Source organism: Ceratotherium simum, chromosome 30 (genome assembly GCF_057802395.1).
Source record: "Ceratotherium simum simum isolate JZ-2026a chromosome 30, ASM5780239v1, whole genome shotgun sequence".
Taxonomy (NCBI): Eukaryota; Metazoa; Chordata; class Mammalia; order Perissodactyla; family Rhinocerotidae; genus Ceratotherium; species Ceratotherium simum.
Genome location: NC_141929.1, coordinates 11,198,957 through 11,216,992, shown reverse-complemented (window position 1 = coordinate 11,216,992; position 18,036 = coordinate 11,198,957). Strand labels below are relative to the sequence as shown.

The window sequence follows — 18,036 nt, the reverse complement described above, 5'->3', positions numbered from 1 at the left end:
GCACTAACAAAGTTAGTTCAAGCCCTGTCGAATTTTCGAGGTTGTTGCATTGGCGGCTGATATTTGCACTCACTAGGAAGGATAGTCCCCTCTTTGTTCTCTAAAATCAGGGGATAAAAAAGTTAAGCAAATATCAAAGCTATTCTTAGAACAGAGAACGATAGCCTGCCTGAGTCTTAGGTAAACGCCCATGTTCTGAAATGTTGACCTCCAAGTGAGCGTGTCAGTAACGTGTCTATTTTAGGCAGCAAAAAGTCTGCCTAGCTTAAAATGTCAAAATAAGTCGACAGCATAGCATAATAGAAAAGGCAATAAGTGGAAGTCTGGAGACCTTGCTTTGAATCTCAGATCTGCCTCTGAAGAACTGGGTCACTGTGACCTTTCTGAGTCCGCATTCCCTTTTCTATAAAACAATGATGGGGAGGGGGTAATTGGATGATCTTCCAACTCTGACATTCTATGATCCTCTCAATGTTGCCTTTAATTGCGAATGTTGGGAAGAATAACCTTTCCACAAATTGACCTGCCAACCTGATTTAGTCCACCAACACGAAGCCATGTACACAAAGTGATAGGCAGGACTTTATATCACAGATGACTTTGGTAGAATAATTTCTCTCCTTAATAATTTCTGCCTCCTCAAGATGGCAGGTGGAACACAGGAAAGAAACAGTACTTGGTTTTAGAATGCATCTTAAACATCAGCAAGTTGGGTTTTACTGGAAGGTTTCTGAATGTACACGATCACAGTATTGTGTCCAATGATTTAAATTTCCAACCATACTGAAAAAGGATATGGTAAAGTCACCCATTCCTATCTGCATTTGTGATTTCTCCTGGATCATTTAATGTTTAAACCTTGTGTGTTCACCTTTTCTTTATATGCCTGGACACCTCAGTTCTAGATATAAAAAGCCACTAAAGGGTGCTTAAGATTTATTGAGTACCTATTAAGTGTCATGTCTTGTGCTAGGTGCTTGACCTGGGTTACATATCACCTCATTTAAGACCCCCTATAGTAGTTGCTGTCAGCCATACCATATCCTCTCAACACTCAACTCAACATGCTGTAGGTTGCTTCCTTAGGGCTTCTGTCCAGTTGTTGGGAGCGTGCTTGGCCCATGAGGACAAGCCAGACATGCACAGGAGTTACTAGTGCAGAAGCAATCCTCAGCCAACATCAGATGGAAATTTAGTGGATAAATACTCCAGCTTCCTTACCACTTGGCTGGGATAACTCTGTTGTGTGTTCTGTGCTTTCTCATGGTTCCTCAGAGGGCCTGAGTTCCAGCTGCCCATGGTGAATATGGGCTTGACAACACTCCTTTTATTGGCTGCCTTCTAGTTCTGTCTTGATACTCTGATATTTCCTGCGACCATATTCCAGATATAGTCCTGACACTTGAATTCTTGCCTCAGGGTCTACTTCTAGGGGTCCAAACTAAGACATCCCCCAGATCCCTAGGGAGGAGGTATCATTATTGCTAATTTATAGATGAGGAACCTGAAGCTCAGTGTAGTTAAATAACAGTTGTTGAGTCTCGATGCTGGGGTTTTGCTGGCTTACATTGACTTTCCTCTACGCCAGTGGTTCTCAACCTGGGGAGATTTTATCCCCCAGGGGACATTTTGAAATGTCTGGAGACATTTTGATTGTCACAACTCGGGGGGTGCTACTGACACCTACTAGGTGGAGGCCAGGGATGCTGCTAAACATCTTAGAGAGCTCAGTTCAGCCCCCTACGACAAAGACTAATCCAGCCTAAGACAGGTCAGCAGTGGCAAGGTCGGGAAGTCCTGCTCTGCACCCGGCAAGACTGGTTGTTGGATGGCAGCTCTCCTGAGTGACTTGTCTATTTTATTTCACCTCCAGGGCCAAGCTGTGGCTCAGCTGTGCTCCACTATCCCCAATGTGACTGTCTTTGGAACAGCTTCTACTTTCAAGCATGAAGCAATCAAAGACTCTGTGACCCACCTGTTTGACAGAAACGCAGACTATGTGCAAGAAGTGAAAAGGTAAGCTGTTTGCTCTTCCCTCTCTTCAAGAGCAGTAGCCTTCATCTAGAGGAGGGCTGATAATAATAACAATAATAGTAATAAGAGTAAACATGTACTGGGGGCTTAGTGTTACTAGCTCTGTGCTGAATACTTCACATGTATTAGCTTATTTAGTCCTCTCAACAACTCTATCATTATCCCCTTTTCGCAGAGGATAAAACCAAGGCACAGAGCAGTTAAGTAACTTGCAAAGCTCATTTATGACTTGCAAAACTAACTTCTAGCTGCTATAACACTGCCTGAACACAGAGAATTGTATTTCTCATTCATTCAAGTAACAGCCCAAGGAAACATGGACTCCACCTGGGTGTGACTGAGAGCCACCGAAGGCCCAAAGTGGTGACACGATTGGATTTGGGTTTTGACCAGTCACTGGTGGTGTGCAGAGAATGAATGGGAGGGGGAAGCTGGAGGCAGGGAGATCAGTCTGCTGGCTGCTGCAGTCACCCTGGGGGACACTGGTTTGTAACCTGGTCCATTTTCCACCTGTGACCCTGAAGCTGTTGATCACGGCCATGTGCATATCAACGCAGGGAATCAGATGGAAAACCCAGCTGCCACCACGCTTTCAGATGGTTTGTGTGTCCCACCTCTGCTGCTGCTCAGGGCTCGAGGCTGATTCTCACACACATTCCATCACAGCTCCTGAGGGGCCTCAGAGATGTCCCAGAGCCATTGTTTCCATATTTTCATTCCCCAGCACTAAATCGTAAGATGTAAAGGAATTGAGTTGTCCAGCTAGCATTGTAATAAAAAACCAATTTTCTCCAAATCACAGATTAAGATGGAAAATTGAAGGACTAGAGGATGGGAGCTCTGGTTATATGAGTTGATAGATTTAGATCAGATTAGGTGAAACTTGAGAAATTTCTTGGAAAGGAGAGTCTTCCGATGGTCTAAATTTTCAGATTTGTTTTTAAATTTTGAATGCAGAGATTCGCATATGATTTAAGATTGTCCCCATATTTCCAGTGGGATGTGAGAAGAGAGCTTTAAAGCTGGCTAGTAGAAGTTCACCGCCTGTTTCTCGGATGGCTCGAGTTGCAGGCCTATTGTGAAGACGTCCAAGATAACTTTCATAACCCACAGGTGGTTCTTCCCTCTTTTAACTTGCATCTCTCCAGCTGTTGTCTGGAAAATGACCTACCATTGTCCCTTCAGCAATCTTTTCTTTCCGCCTCTTAGTGGTATTTTTGCAAGCATCCTTCCCTTTTTCCATGCACCGGCCTGCTTAATAAATGTCGAGTGTCTGTGATGGGCTAGGTAGTATGCAACGGTGCGAGATCCCGCAAAAACCACCTTGTGAGTCACTGTCTTCAGGGAGCTTTGAGTCTAGTTGGGGAAGAGGGGACAAAAATATATTTTATTTTATTTTATTTTTTGTTTTGTTTTTTTTGGTGAAGAGATCAGCCCTGTGCTAACATCTGCCAATCCTCCTCTTTTTTTGCTGAGGAAGACTGGCCCTGGGCTAACATCCGTGCCCATCTTCCTCCAGTTTATATGGGACGCCGCCACAGCGTGGCTTGCCAAGCAGTGCTTTGGTACGCTCCTGGGATCCGAACCAGCGAACCCTGGGCCTCCGCAGCGGAGCGCGCACACTTAACCGCTTGCGCCACTGGGCCGCCCCAAAAAATATATTTTAATCATTGATTCATTTACACTTTTGATATGTGCTCTGGTGGAAAAATCCTGCCGTCAGGAAATAATTCAAAAGAAGATAAAAGCAACAGGTACACATTGCCTGTTGCAGAGCGAAGCACGACTTCTGCTTCATTGTGTGCTCAGCATATGCCAACTGGGTGAATTACAGCATTGTCTGTGATAGGGAAAACTCAGAACCAGCCTCCGTTATCAACAGAAGGGAAACCGCTTGGTAGATTATGCTACGCCCACACACTTGAGTATTATGCAGCCCCTAAAAAAATGATAATTGTGAAGATTCTGTCACAAAAATGAAAAAAATACCCATGGTAGCATATTGAGTGAAAAAAGCTGAATGCCAAATTCCAGCTACACTGTGATCACAGCTTTGTATAAATTCTTGGCACATAAAGACATAAAATGAAAGGAAAGGGGAAAAAATCCAACTGCTAACATGCAATAGGAGTGGAATGGAGAGTGATTTCTCTTTATTATTTGATCACGGATACTGTTTATGACGCGATTTTGCGTGTGGTAAACTAGAAAAAAATAGTAGCATAAAATTTCTTGAGATGAAAACTCTTTTATAAGCCAGTCAATCGGTAAGCTTCTTTTGAACACCTTCTCAGTCTTGAGCCAGGCAGTGCAAAGGGAAGAGGGAAAAGTATTTATAGTGTAGACCTAACCTTGACGTCAGTTACCCTTCTCTGTTTGGGAGGAGAGAGATGGCTATGCTTGAAACCAAGTAGAAGAGTTAGAAGCCTTGAATCAGTGAAAATGCCTCATTTTACGGGTAAAGAAACTGAGACTTAGTGGAAATTAATGAAAATCTAATCACCTAGAGAGAACAGAGAGAAAGTGATCAAGAAAGGATTCCTAGAGATGGCATTGCTAAGTACATGTGGGAGCCATTAGTAGTACACGTTTGCTAAGAAGCCTACTATGTGCCAGGCACTGTGCTCAGCACCCTTTGAATAGCCTATTGTGCACTGGGTTCTGTGCTCAGCCCTCTGAGAAGCCTACTGTGTGTCAGGAACTGTGCTCAGCCCTCTATGCATCAGACATGGTGCTCAACTCACATGTAAGAAGCCTACTGTGTGCCAGGCACGTGCCAGGCACTATGAAATAGCCTCATCCCTCATCACGAGCTTGGAGGTGAAGGTTAAGGCTATGGCAAAGACGAGTTCTCAGAGAAAAGGGAATTCAGAAAGAGAAGACCTGAGTGAAGACCCAGGATCCAACTGGAAATGAAAGTTAAAATAAATGGGAATTAATTTCTTGGCAAAGTCGAAGGATTTCTCTCCCAGTAATGGTTCTACCAGACCTACCACCACTCAAGAGAAATTCCTCATTGATCCATGTGGGTGGAAAGCAAAGAGGCGATATTCACAATAGAGGGGCAAGGGGTCCGAGGAAGGACAGCCACAGGAGCCTTGCATCAGCAATTCCAAAATATCTTGCTGCTGAATTTGGCCCAGAGAATCTTGGAGCTGGGGCTATTTGTGTTTGCTTTTTAAATCTGCAGAGATTTATGACAGCAGGAGAAAGCAGACTTAGGAACCGTTGCATTTGGCCCTGTGCCCTCACCCTCTCTGTAATTATGTAATTTTATGTAATTATGATCCCACATATGCAGGCAAGGCGGAAACCCCCAGAAACTGGGGGGACTGAAAAATGAGGATGGGTCCTGTGTCTCTGATGAGCTCTCTAGCTCTGCTTATGATTTTCATGATTATTCTATTAAAAGGAGCTGCTAAGGTGCTTTGCAGTGTGAGCATGACCGAGGGAGGACCTGTGCCAGGGCTCCTTGTGGGGCCTGGAGCAGTTTAAGTAAATCCACTGAGTCCCCTTCAGTCTGATCCATTGATTGGGCTTGTAATGATTGAATGGGGGATGGGCACTTTTCAGTTTTGAAACTCTTACCAAAGGAACATGTCTAGCCTCAAAAGGAGCAATGTCAGGGCCGGCCCTGTGGCATAGCGGTTAAGTTCACGCGCTCCGTTTCGGCGGCCCGGAGTTGGCAGGTTCTGATCCCAAGCACAGACTCACGCACGGCTTATCAAGCCATGCTGTGACAGGCGTTCCACATACGAAATAGAGGAGGATGGGCACAGGTGTTAGCTCAGGGCCAATCTTCCTCACAAAAAAAGGAGCAATGTCTGCTTAAACATTTGACAGAAACGGCGAAAGCATCCTCACCCCCAGGGCCCGGGGAGTGACATCTGCCTCTACCCAACTTCTCTTCCTCAATATCCATCTCACCCTCATCCTTCACCCTCACTCCACCACTGACCTTCAAAAGGACACAGTGACCACAGGGGGAGTGAATTTGTGGCTAATTTGACCCCTGCACATGTGCAAACCCTGTGTTACTGATTCAGCTTCAGAAATGCCGAGGGAGGTGTGGGGAGGAGCAGGCAGTCTGAATATGCAGGAGCCCTGCAGCGCCTCCTTCCAGCGTGAAGTGAAGCCCGGTGGGGCAGCCCCCAGCTTTGCTCGGCCCCTGCTGGGAGCCTGCATGGCCTGGAAGTGACAATGATGGTCACCCTGGGGCTGGCCACAGCTCACCCTATAAAACCCGACTCTGCCTCTGAGGCCCTCACCTGGTTTCTAGATGTGACGGATCAAACCAGTCCCCCTATTCCCTGCAGGGGGCCCTGGGGTAAGTCACCTGAACCCACTGAGCCTCAGTTTCCTCATCCATCAAATGGGGGTAATGATGCCCCCAGTCACAGGGTTGGCAAGAGGTGTCAATGAGACAAGACTTAGGAAGTGCTCAGGACTGTGCCTGGCACATAGTAGGTGCTCTTGAATGTGGGACATGTTCTCCTAGGAGGTCAAGGGCATCCAGCCTCGGCTGTAATGGTTTCTGGGCTGATGGCTCCACCCACCCTGGAGGTTGCTTGGGTTGATGGTTGGGTTGTTGAGGTTTTGCACAGTCTTTCTTTTTTTTTTTTGTGAGGGAGATCAGCCCTGAGCTAACATCCGTGCTAATCCTCCTCTTTTTTTGCTGAGGAAGACTGGCTCTGAGCTAACATCCATTGCCCATCCTCCTCCATTTTTTCTTCCCCAAAGCCCCAGTAGATAGTTGTATGTCATAGTTGCACATCCTTCTAGTTGCTGTATGTGGGACACGGCCTCAGCATGGCCGGAGAAGCGGTGCATCGGTGCGCGCCCGGGATCCGAACCCGGGCCGCCAGCAGTGGAGCACATGCACTTAACTGCTAAGCCACCGGGCCAGCCCCTGCACAGCCTTTCTTTTCATGCTCTTTTCTCAAACCAAAAGACCTCTCTTTAAGTTGGGCCACTCTGAAAAATGGCGGTAAATCTACCATGGACCCAGAGCTTACCATGAGCTGGGCCCTGTGCCCCTCATGCATCAGCTCGTCCAAGCTTTACAAAGAAGCCTGGGGCAGGTGTTATTACTATCATCCCCTTCCACAGTTGGAGAAACTGAGGCACGGAGAGGCTAAGTAACTCACCTGAGGTCACACAGCAAGTAAGTAGCAGAACTAAACGCTTGACCCTGAGATGAAATTCATATTCCTAAGCCCAGCACTATGCTGCCCTTATGCCACCCCTGCACCTGCCCACTACTCCCATGTTAGCTGTCAGTTATAGCAGCCAGTCTTGGGTCCTTCTGGAAGCAGACAGTGGCCAGAGCCTCTCATTACCCTGCTTGGGTCCCAAAGCCTCCTTGGGCCCGCTCTGTGCTGATTGCCCAGGTCAAGCTGTCGCACTGTTCTCTGCACAATGCCTTCCCTTTGTCACCTGACCAATTCCTGCTCATCCATCAGCACTCAACAGAGGGTCATCTTCCACAGCCCCGTGCATCACTGTTGGAGCCGTGATGACTCTGTGTTTGGGTGGCCCATTTATAGTCTGTCTCCTTAGCAGCCCACAAACTCCCAGATGGCAGGGATGAACTGGAGCCTTCATCTGTGTTTTCCCAGCTCAGCACACATGGTGTCCAGCATGAAGCAAGCATTCCATGAATGGTTACCCAGTGGCTGGAAATTTAGGGCAAATGTGTAGGACCCTGACCTGGGGCCTCTCCTATAATCTAGGATTAAAAAAGCAGCTTGAAAATAGAAACTTCTTGGCGTATCTATTTGGAATAACATGGTCTAACTCTGGATATATGTATATTTATTTTAAAAGACAAAATTCAAGCCTGAATTGTTCGAAGACTAAATTAAATTAACTGCTTCCCAGAGCTGCTTGCAAAAAGCAGAGCTTCCATAATTATATTGGTTTGAACATTTATTGAGCCTTAAATTCAGAGTGGTGGAAAGGCTATCAGCTTTGAAATTAAACCAGACCAAGGCTTGAATTCCAGGTGTACTAGTTACATAAGTGTGGGCAAGACGCTGCGTCTGAGAGCCTCCATTTCTTCATCAAAAAAGTGGAGTTAAGGGCCGGCCCCGTGGCTTAGCGGTTAAGTGCGCGCGCTCCGCTACTGGCGGCCCCGGGTTCGGACCCCAGGCGCGCACCGACGCACCGCTTCTCCGGCCATGCTGAGGCCGCGTCCCACATACAGCAACTAGAAGGATGTGCAACTATGACATACAACTATCTACTGGGGCTTTGGGGGGGAAAAAAAAAAGGAGGAGGATTGGCAACAGATGTTAGCTCAGAGCCGGTCTTCCTCAGCAAAAAGAGGAGGGTTAGCGTGGATGTCAGTTCAGGACTGGTCTTCCTCACAAAAAAGAAAAAAAGTGGAGTTACAATGCCTGCCTCATAGACTTGTTGTGAAGATTAATTATGAAATGCCTGGGATATAGTAAAACTCGGAAAATGTAAGTTCCCTTTGAAGGAAGCGCATATGTAGAGATCTGGAATACCAGGCTTAAAAAGTTTTCTTCATTCTCTTTCGTTCATTCACTCATACGTTCATTTAATCGTTCATCCATGCAATCGACCAATATTTGTTGAGAATCACCGCTGTGTCCAGCAGGATGAGAAGGGCTGAGAACAGAGCAATAACCAGCACAAACATGGTCCCTGTCTGCGGGGGCTTACACTTTGGTAGGCGACGCTCTGTAAATAAGTAAACAAGTAGAATAATTGCAGCCCATGATACATACTAAAAAGTGTCTCTAGTATAGACACTAAAGCTTACAGGGGGCTAAATAGAGATAATTTGGGAGTGGGGCTGCCACTTCAGGTGGCGTAGTTAGTTACAGCTTCTCTGGGGAGGTCACATGCAAGTGAGACCTGAAGGATGAGAAGGAGCCAGCTCTAAGAAGAGCTAGGGAAAGGCTGTTCAGGCAGAGGTCACAGCACACGCAAAGGCCCTGAGGTATGAAAGTTCTAGGAATAGCCGAAAGGTCAGGATGCCTTGAGCATTGAGGATAGAGAAGTGGGCAAGAGCCTATAGGTCACCCCTTGATATGGGCCTGCCCTGCATTTCTGCAGAACCAGAGCCCAGAGGATAGAGCAACAGGCCCAGGTGGGGCAGCTAATACGAGGAGGTGTGATTGGCAGGTTGTAAGAGAGGATGTGGACCCACAAGTAGCATATAGATGCAAGGAGCATCGGGCAAGAAGGGAGGAGTGGGCGCTGGGCAAGTCCATCAGGGGTGCCCTGGAAGGTGTGCACAGCTTAGCATGTGGGAGGCTCCTCCTGAACACAGGTGGGCATTCCACAGGCAAGGAGGGAGGTCTTGGGAAATGAAGTTCACAGGGAGGACTTGATGACCCAGGAGGACATCTAGTAGAAGCAGAGCAGGATCTCACTTCCACAGGAGTGAGCAAACTTGGCAGAAAATAAACCTGGAAGAAGTGAGGAAGACAGGAGCATAGATACCCAGCCCAGGATGCAAGGTGGAGACCTGGTCACCAGGGGTGAGGCACCAGCCCAGACCTCACCAGTAGTCTGTGTGCTTTAACTCCCGCCTGCCTCTCCAGCCTCACCTCGCAGCAAGCTCCCTGTCATTTTCTCTGCTGCGGCCCTACTGGCTGCTTCCTAGTCTTCCTGCTCACCAGGCTCGTCTCACCATAGGGCTTTTGCACATACTGTTCCCTCTGCCTGGAACACTGTTCCCACCACTCTTTACCTAGCTAACTCCTTCACCCTCCATTCATCACTTCCCCAGGGATGCTTCTCTGTCAGCCCTGATTGGGCAAACCCTTGATTTAAACAGTCTCATAGTATCTTAGTGGCGCTAGACCCCATTCAATTTCAATTTAATTTTTATTTGTGTAATTATTGGTTAATGTCTGCCCAATGTAAGCTCCAAAAGGGCAGAAATTAAGTCTCTTTGGGCTCACCTCTATATCCCCTAGTGCCTAGGGCAGTGCCAGTACTAAATATTTAATGACCGAATTAATTGCTAATAAAAAAATGCTAGCTTGGCTCCTGAGTAACTGGCTTAGACCAGTGGTTCTCAAAGTATGAAGCTGGAATCAGCAGCAGCAACATCTGGGAACTTGTTAGAAATGCACATCTGTGGGCCCCACCTCAGACCAACTGAATCAGAAGCTAGGAGGAGAGTGGGAAGGACAGCAAACTGCTGTCTGTGTCTTAATGAGCTCTCCAGGAGATTCTGATACTCAGGTTTGAGATCCACTGGCCTAATTCCCTGATTTTACAGGTAGGACTTGAACGGACACATTCGTGCAGATAAGCGCTCTATTAGGTGGAAAGCTAAGCTGATCATTTTGGAAGAGCCTTTGTAATGGGCTGAATTTTGGACTTGACTTGACGGCTTTTGAAGGGCATATTCACGTCAAGACTCAGCCATCAGGGGCATGGGGCAGTTGACTTAGTGTCTGAACCCAGGAGATGCACATGCAGTTTCCTAGTTAGTGACACTATGGACAGAGCTGTTGACATGCACTGCAGTGCCTGAACTTCGCTGAGGGAGGAGGTGGGGGTAGAAAAACTGAGCAAGGTGCTGAAACAAGATGATCCTGCAAATTCACAAATCTGAGGAAATGCCATTCTTGTCTGAGCACTAGCCACAACTGAGAACTCTGTGGGCATGAATATCTCCCCTACAATCTCTAGAGCCTTCCTGTTCTACAGCCCTCTACTACATAATATCTTCTAACAGTGGAATCCCAGTGGATGTTTCCTAAATGCGTGAGTGACTAAATCAACAAATGTATAAACAAATGAATGGAAGAAGGGATCTTCTTCCTAATAGAGTACTGCCTAATAGCATACAAAGTGTATTCTCTCTACTCCGGAACCTTCCATTGCTGTAGGAAGATCCTCTCTATTTAACCCTCTTCCTCTAAGACCACATTTCAGATTGAACCTGGAGATTGGACGAATAGAAGTTTGCAAGTTAAATCAATGTGCCTTTATAGTTTCACTGAAGAGGGAGGTGGGGAGGGAGTAAAGCCAACCCTGCTAGACCGGAAGCCCCATGAAGACAGGGAACGTGTTGGTTTTGTTCACCGCTCTATCTCCAGCACCTCGGACAGAGCCTGGCACCTAACCCAAGCTCCACAAACATGAATTGTTGCCTGACTGACTTATGGAGTGACTGTTATGTGGCTGGCAGTGGGCCAAGCACTTCATTTGTCACTCTGTTTCATTCTTAGCACAAAGAAACATGCTAGCTCCACTTTACAGTGGAGAAAGCTAAGGTGTAGAGAAGGTGAGTGAGGTGGCCAGATACAAACTCACACTGACGGTGACGTCCATGCTCATTCTCCTGACCATAGCTGGTTCCCGATATCAGCCACCAGCCAGATTCTTAGCTGCCTCCAGCTTTGTGAAATTCTTATAGTTAGACCCAGGAGGATAAATTCACATCCTGGGCTTCTGCCCTATTTATTGCTACTCCTAGAGCACTCGCTGTTTCTGATTCTGGGAAAAAACAATATGACACAGGAAGGGAAAGGGATCAACAGTGTGGCCCCTGACAGATTACAGCATTTTACTTTGTCTTCTCACCATTTAGAATCTCTGCTGAAGGAGTGGACATTGTTTTGGATTGCCTCTGTGGGGACAACACTGGAAAAGGTCTCAGCCTTCTGAAACCACTGGGGACCTACATTTTATATGGTGAGTGCTAAACAGAAGTGGGGGACGTGGTCAGCGACAGGGAGCACTGCATGTGTGCTTACAGAGAAAGGCTCTGAAAAATGAAATGAAAATGAAAAATGATATGTTGGGGTAATGAGATTGAGGGGGTTAATTTTTTAACGTTCTCTATAATATTGCTATTGCCATTGTTGTTTTCAATTATAAAAGTAATATATGTGCCTACTGCCCTATTACTCCCATGAATACTTCTCATTCTAAAAGGGATAAAGAAAGCCAAGCCAATGTGGTCACTGAGATGGGACTTGACCCACAGAAGGTGACACAGGTGGGAAATATTAATGGCTTCAAAGGAAGTTGAAAAAATGAAGGAATGGAGCCACAGTAGATGGGGAGGAGTGGCTAGGATATGGGGGTTTTAAGGGAGGTTCTTCACTACTGGAGGTGAAGTTGCAAAGCACAGACTCTCCTTCCTCTAAACTGCTCCTGTGTGTCCCACTCTAGACAGATGCCCTGGAGCAACTCATGGATGGAGCACGTGTCTGCTTCTGCGTCCACCTATATGCTCCTGGGTTTGGGGGGATTTATGAAAGACATCTGAGAACAGGTTTTCTCCAGCAGAAAGAGACCCCAGAGCCTCCTCTCCCTCTTATTCTCTTCTGTCCTAGGCATGCAAACTAATGTAAACGTTAGTCTCCACAAAGTCAAAAAGCACATCTGAAGCCGGATGTCACATTCCAAAGCCAAATGATATTGGGGTTATCCGATGTTTGAGATTTTTGACACCTCTGTTCCCTGTAGGTACAGTAGAAAATTGAGTCTTAGCTTTGTATAACTCAGGGAAAAAAACTCATTTCCCTGCTATTAGCTGAGAAGCTTATAAAAGAGATATTTGAGAAGGATAAATATTCAAGCATCTTTCTGTTGTCATCGGTATGACAGATATCAGCCACCAGAGTTTTTTCGATAGTGACCACATATTTGAAAGTTTTTGGAGGTGGACATATAATTTTTTAATTATCACTGTTGGTAAGAGAAGCTCTGAGTATCAATGCACAATGTAGGGATATCGGATATGACTAACATGTGAGTCAAATGTAGATGGAAGATTTGTTCATCCTTATTTACCAGTTCTATTTTTGCCCCAGTTCCATGATGTCATTTTGACGGAATACAACTTGATCATCTCACAAGTATCTAGTTGATTACATTGATTACTTGATTGCTAAGTAATCGAAGTCTAGTACCGTGATGCCTGATGGTAGTCACTCCATAAGAGCAGAAGCAGTGATGAACTAACTGGCTACCAGTTTACCCAGGCCAAATAATTAAGTTTAAAATATACATTGTTTTTTCATTAAATGATAGTTCTGTGGGAAGGACTTATTCCCAAATCTTTGGGGACAAGGCAGAATAGTCACTGAAAAGGCACCAATATGTGAAGAGCTCTCTCATCCCCACCCCCGGAACCCTACTAAGGGGTCTTTTCTCTCTGTAAGAGCCTCTTAGGGCATCTTTCCCAACTCCACCTCCCATCTTCCCTCTGAATAGTGCTTGTTCCAATCAGCAAAGCTCAGTTTCTTATACCGTTTGTCTCAAGTGGTTTTCGCCTTTCTGCCTGGACCTCTTTGGAGCTGGCTTCTAAACCTGTTTTCACCCTCTTCTGCTCCCTGCACCCATTTTTTCCATCCATCTAAATTCTAGCTCAGCGCCACCTCTCCCCACCACTTAAATACCCAGCCCAGGTCAGAGCCCCAAGCCCCTCACTTGCTGAGGAATCAAATTCAAACCATAAAGTAGGCTCATATAGGAGTTCATTTCTTAGTCTTGAAGAACAGGACCAACAAGACTTTTCAACAACTCATCATTTTATTCCTTTTTTTGGCTTAAATCACATTTTTGTCACATGCCCAATTTTCCAAAGTAATGAAACGGTCACCTTGAAAAATGTTACTTCCTCTTTGATCCAGTGATACTTAGTTACAATTAAGTCAACTTGACACCACCCATTCCCTCCATTTCCTTCATTTTTCCAAGGCTGAATTAAATTTATTTTCAAGCTCTTGCCAGTTCTGGACCAAACAACTGCCATTCTTCCATGTGTACCAAGAAATGTTGATTTTCATCAGCAATACCTTGATTTGAGAATCTTCCCTTTGCAGGTTCGTCCAACATGGTGACTGGAGAGACCAAGAGCTTCTTTAGCTTTGCAAAATCAGTAAGTATCCGTGCACGTCTAATGTACTATGGTGGTGCGGCGCTTTGCATGTTGTCAGCTCTTCCATCAAAGGACATTGACCTAATAACCCAAATCTTGTTCATCCTTCATCTGCATCATTCATTTTCAGTAAAGCCTGCATTCTCGCCCTGCTCACTACACATGGGCAGGACTGTGACTTGAGCTGCTTTTGTCTAAATGAAGCAGAGAGGTGGGAGTGTCAGAGAAACTCAAGAAAGCTTTACTTTGATTTCAACAGAGATTGCTTAAGTGTTGGTGTTTTTAATCATTGGTCAAAAATAAACTTAGTGTTAGTGCATTTTATTTGCTTCCTGGAGAGACCAACCTTTCCGTTTGGCCACTTTCTGACCAGGTCTCTGGGGGTACTTGAGATATCTCTGTATCCCCATTCTACTGAGTTGGAGGTACAAATGGGATCCTACAATTTCAGCAAGCCCCTGGGGTGATTTTTAGACGCAGGCAAGTTTGTGAAGTACTAGCTTAGATAATCATGCTCTGAATACACTGGTTACTTTGTCTGCACTTGGGAAGCCACATACTTGGGTAATCACCTCGCTGTGAACGTACTCAGATCTACATTCCCACCTAGAGCTACACTTGCTAGAATTAAACTAATTTGGGCTTGAACTTCAATTTTATCCCCCCACCCCCACACACACACAACGGGGGGGTGCTGCTTCTCATAAGAGCTTGCCCTTATCTTCTGTCGCAGCCTCCTAAGCAGCTAGTACAGCATCAGTTGATTCACTCGCTTTGTAAGCATCTTCGAACACTTACTGTTTGTGGCGCTGTGCCAGGCACTGGGGTATCAGAGTGAATGAGAGAGGTGCATTTTAGGCCCCTGTGACTCTTACATTCTAATGAGGGAAGCAAACTGAAATAAGTAAAACATATTAATGACATGATTGTAAGTGGTCATAAAACCTCCAAAAGGGATAAAAACAGGATGTTAAATAGTAAAGAGCAGGATGGGTGGAGGCATTTGGAATAGGGTGGTCAGGGAAAGCTGTGGAAAGGGGTTTAGAATTCATTCTAAGTGTGGCACTATGGGGTGTTCGTATATTCATATGCCCCGTAAGGGCCAACACTGGCTGCCAAAGGCTTCACCTCCACACATACCCTCATTCTGGAATGATTCGTACTCCTTACCCTGTGAATTTAGAATTAAAGGGCCTCTCTTTGCATTTGAACTCTAAAGTTCAGGTCAAGGATCACTGCAAGTGCAGAATCTACCAGGGAGCAAGAATGGAGTCTGAGGAAGGATGCTGTCTGGAGCATGTGCCCTGAGGATGGGCTTGGTGCCACTCACAGCTGCTTTGTTGCTGTGGCTGTAATTAACGGGATGCTGACAGCCTGCTGTGGGTAACCAAATTGGTCCCAAATTACATACAATTGTAAGAAGTGTTTTCCCTTTCTCCCCTACATGCACAATCACAACAGTGTTAATGAAATAATTGCGGCATGCGCAGGTTCAATGAAGGCACTCATTAAAACAAAGCCAGGCTGGAGGCTGAGATTCTTCTGCCCAAAACAGGGGTGCCAATTACCAGAGTGCTTCATATTTGGAGGTCAAGAGTGAAGACTGTTCCCTTTCAGAGGCCTAGTCCAATATGAGTTGGTCAGTTAAAAGCAAATCAAAGATAGGACATGCCAAAGAGTGGAACAATGACTTTGTTCTAGAAGATTCTAGAAAGGAATTTTCTTCTATACTGAAGAAAGGCTTAGAAATTAAAGGCATATTTGGAATCATACAGGAATTTCTCACTCAGCTATCTTAATTATGTTCCACCTTAAAACTCCTGCAGACCTTGTGCTCACATAACACATGTGACCAGGACAACCATGATAACAGGTGAAGTTAACATTGAGAGAGCAGTCTGACTTCAAATTCAGAGCTCTTATTCACTAATCAAAACCATCCCTTCCAACTTAAGATGATGATAAAAATAGTTTATATTTATAGAGCACCTACTACATGTCAGACACTGAGCTAAGCACTTAATTATACACTGTAAATGTGTATTAATATATTTACTTCTCACAATGACCCCATGTGGTACTGTAGGGAAATTGCGCACAGAGAGGTTAAGTGACTTGCCTAAAGTTGCACAGCTAGTAAGTCTTAGAATGGGCATTCAAAACCAGGCATCTGACTCTAGAACTCACTTAACCAGAACTGTGCAGCAATTGTAGGGTCAATTCATTTCACGAATATTTATTGAGGCATTGCAGATACACTATGAATCAAGTTATTAATCATTTCTCTACCCTTGCTTTTATGGCAAGCAGCCCGTGGACAAATACATGGCTCTCCCAGAGTTGGCCCCCAGACCCTCAGGGAATGTACTTTTGGTGAAGAATTTTGCGTGTGACTTTCATCCATGTTTTTGACCTTTCTCACACTTAGTTTCCCGACAATTGATTTTCCCTCTTAAAAAAAAAATCAAGATCTTTTACTTTTGTGAGCCTCCTCAATCCTGGAAAGAGGCAGGATGTAAACAAGCATACCAATGACATGAATATTACAAATGTTCATAAGTGCCCATCACATTCCTCTTTGCTTTCTAAAGAAAACTGATTTTAACCATTTCACCTCTTAGAACCCTCTAGAAACTGGAACTTTGAATTTCTAAATTCTAACCAGCCCCAAAGGAAACACAATTCATCAGAGAAAAAGCAGTTTGATAACCATTTCTGTAGTTTGTTGATGTATTATTTATTTATTTTTGTGTCTGATGTGGAGAGATGAGAGACCGGAGAAGAGACAGCCATATCTACCAGTTGTGTGTATCCCACCTATGACTTTAGCCCTAGAGACATTTTGGGCGGGATAATTCTTTGTTGCGAGGAGCTGTCCTGTGCACATAGGATGTTTAGCAGCATCCTTGGCTTCTACCCACTAGAGGCCAGTAGATTATCCCTCCTCCAATCATGACAGCAAAAAAGACCCCCAAACATTACCAAATGTCCCCTGGGGGGTCAATCAGCCCCCAGTTGAGAACTACTGACTTATTCCCAATACTGTGGCTTCATTGCTCCATCGTGCTGTTCCTTTTTTCTATATTGTGCTCCTTTCCTCATCTTTATCTGATGGATTCCTACCCACCTCTCCAGGTTTAGATTTGTCATTAATCCCCCCTGGGAAGGCTGCTTTGCAGTCAGAGTCATCACCCCCACTGGGTCCCCACCGCACTTTGTAAACTTCTCTGCCACCCCATTCCCATCACCAGCCCCATCACTACCATTCCCAGAGCCAAGTGTTTTACACTAAATCCTCTGCAGGATACTGCAGAGGCAGTATCCTGACACTGTGTGTAGCTGAGAAAAATGAAGCAGAGAATAACAGGGAGCAAGTTGTAGAGCCAGGATTCAACTTGGCAGCTGATGATCCCAACCATACGCCTTAATGTTCCCGTTATATGTGGCCAGTGGTTGTTCTTGTAAAGGGTTTTCTCTCCCACGTAGGTCCTGAGCTCTTCTCATAAGCACCACTGTGCACTTGCAGCAGTGCTTAACAAATAGATGTTTAAAAAATATAACAGCAAGAGCTGCCTCTTAGCCAGCTGGAATCCGCCCACCAGCAGCCCGTCCTCTCCTTCAAAGCTGTGAAGGCAGCCTGGCATTGAGTCCCTGTAACCCGGCACCTTCTCTCTTTCCAGTGGTGGCAGGTGGAGAAAGTGAACCCCATCAAGCTGTACGAAGAGAACAAAGTCATCGCTGGGTTTTCCCTTTTAAATCTGCTCTTCAAACAGGGCCGCGCAGGCCTCATTCGAGGAGTGGTGGACAAACTCATCAGCCTCTACACCCAGAAGAAGATCAAGCCCGTGGTGGACTCCCTGTGGGCCCTGGAGGAGGTAGGAATGCTGTTTTTCCCTAGCAAATAATCTCTTCTTTTTGGCCCAGGTAGGTTTGGGCAGCCAGACACAATCTTTTACTAAATGATTTTTCTCCAGATTTGTTTGTGTAAAAGAGGGTCCTAAAGTCATTGTCACATAGTATAGTGCTTTGGGTGTAAGAAATACTTTAAGTTCCTAAGTGGTTCTCAAATCACGTGCCTCACCTAACCATTTGAGCCATGAACCCTTCCCAGGTAGGCCACT

The 18,036-nt window shown here is 45.5% G+C and overlaps 1 protein-coding gene across 1 annotated transcript in view; it reads left to right on the top strand.

Annotated features, from left to right (window-relative positions):
* Positions 1–18,036, top strand: part of VAT1L (vesicle amine transport 1 like) — a 147,735-nt gene that overhangs the window by 58,518 nt on the left and 71,181 nt on the right. Inside the window, exons 4-7 of the mRNA XM_004437090.3 lie at positions 1,874–2,016; positions 11,615–11,718; positions 13,860–13,915; positions 17,596–17,790. Coding sequence (XP_004437147.1) covers positions 1,874–2,016; positions 11,615–11,718; positions 13,860–13,915; positions 17,596–17,790 — 498 coding nt within the window. The remainder of the gene's footprint in view (positions 1–1,873; positions 2,017–11,614; positions 11,719–13,859; positions 13,916–17,595; positions 17,791–18,036) is intronic.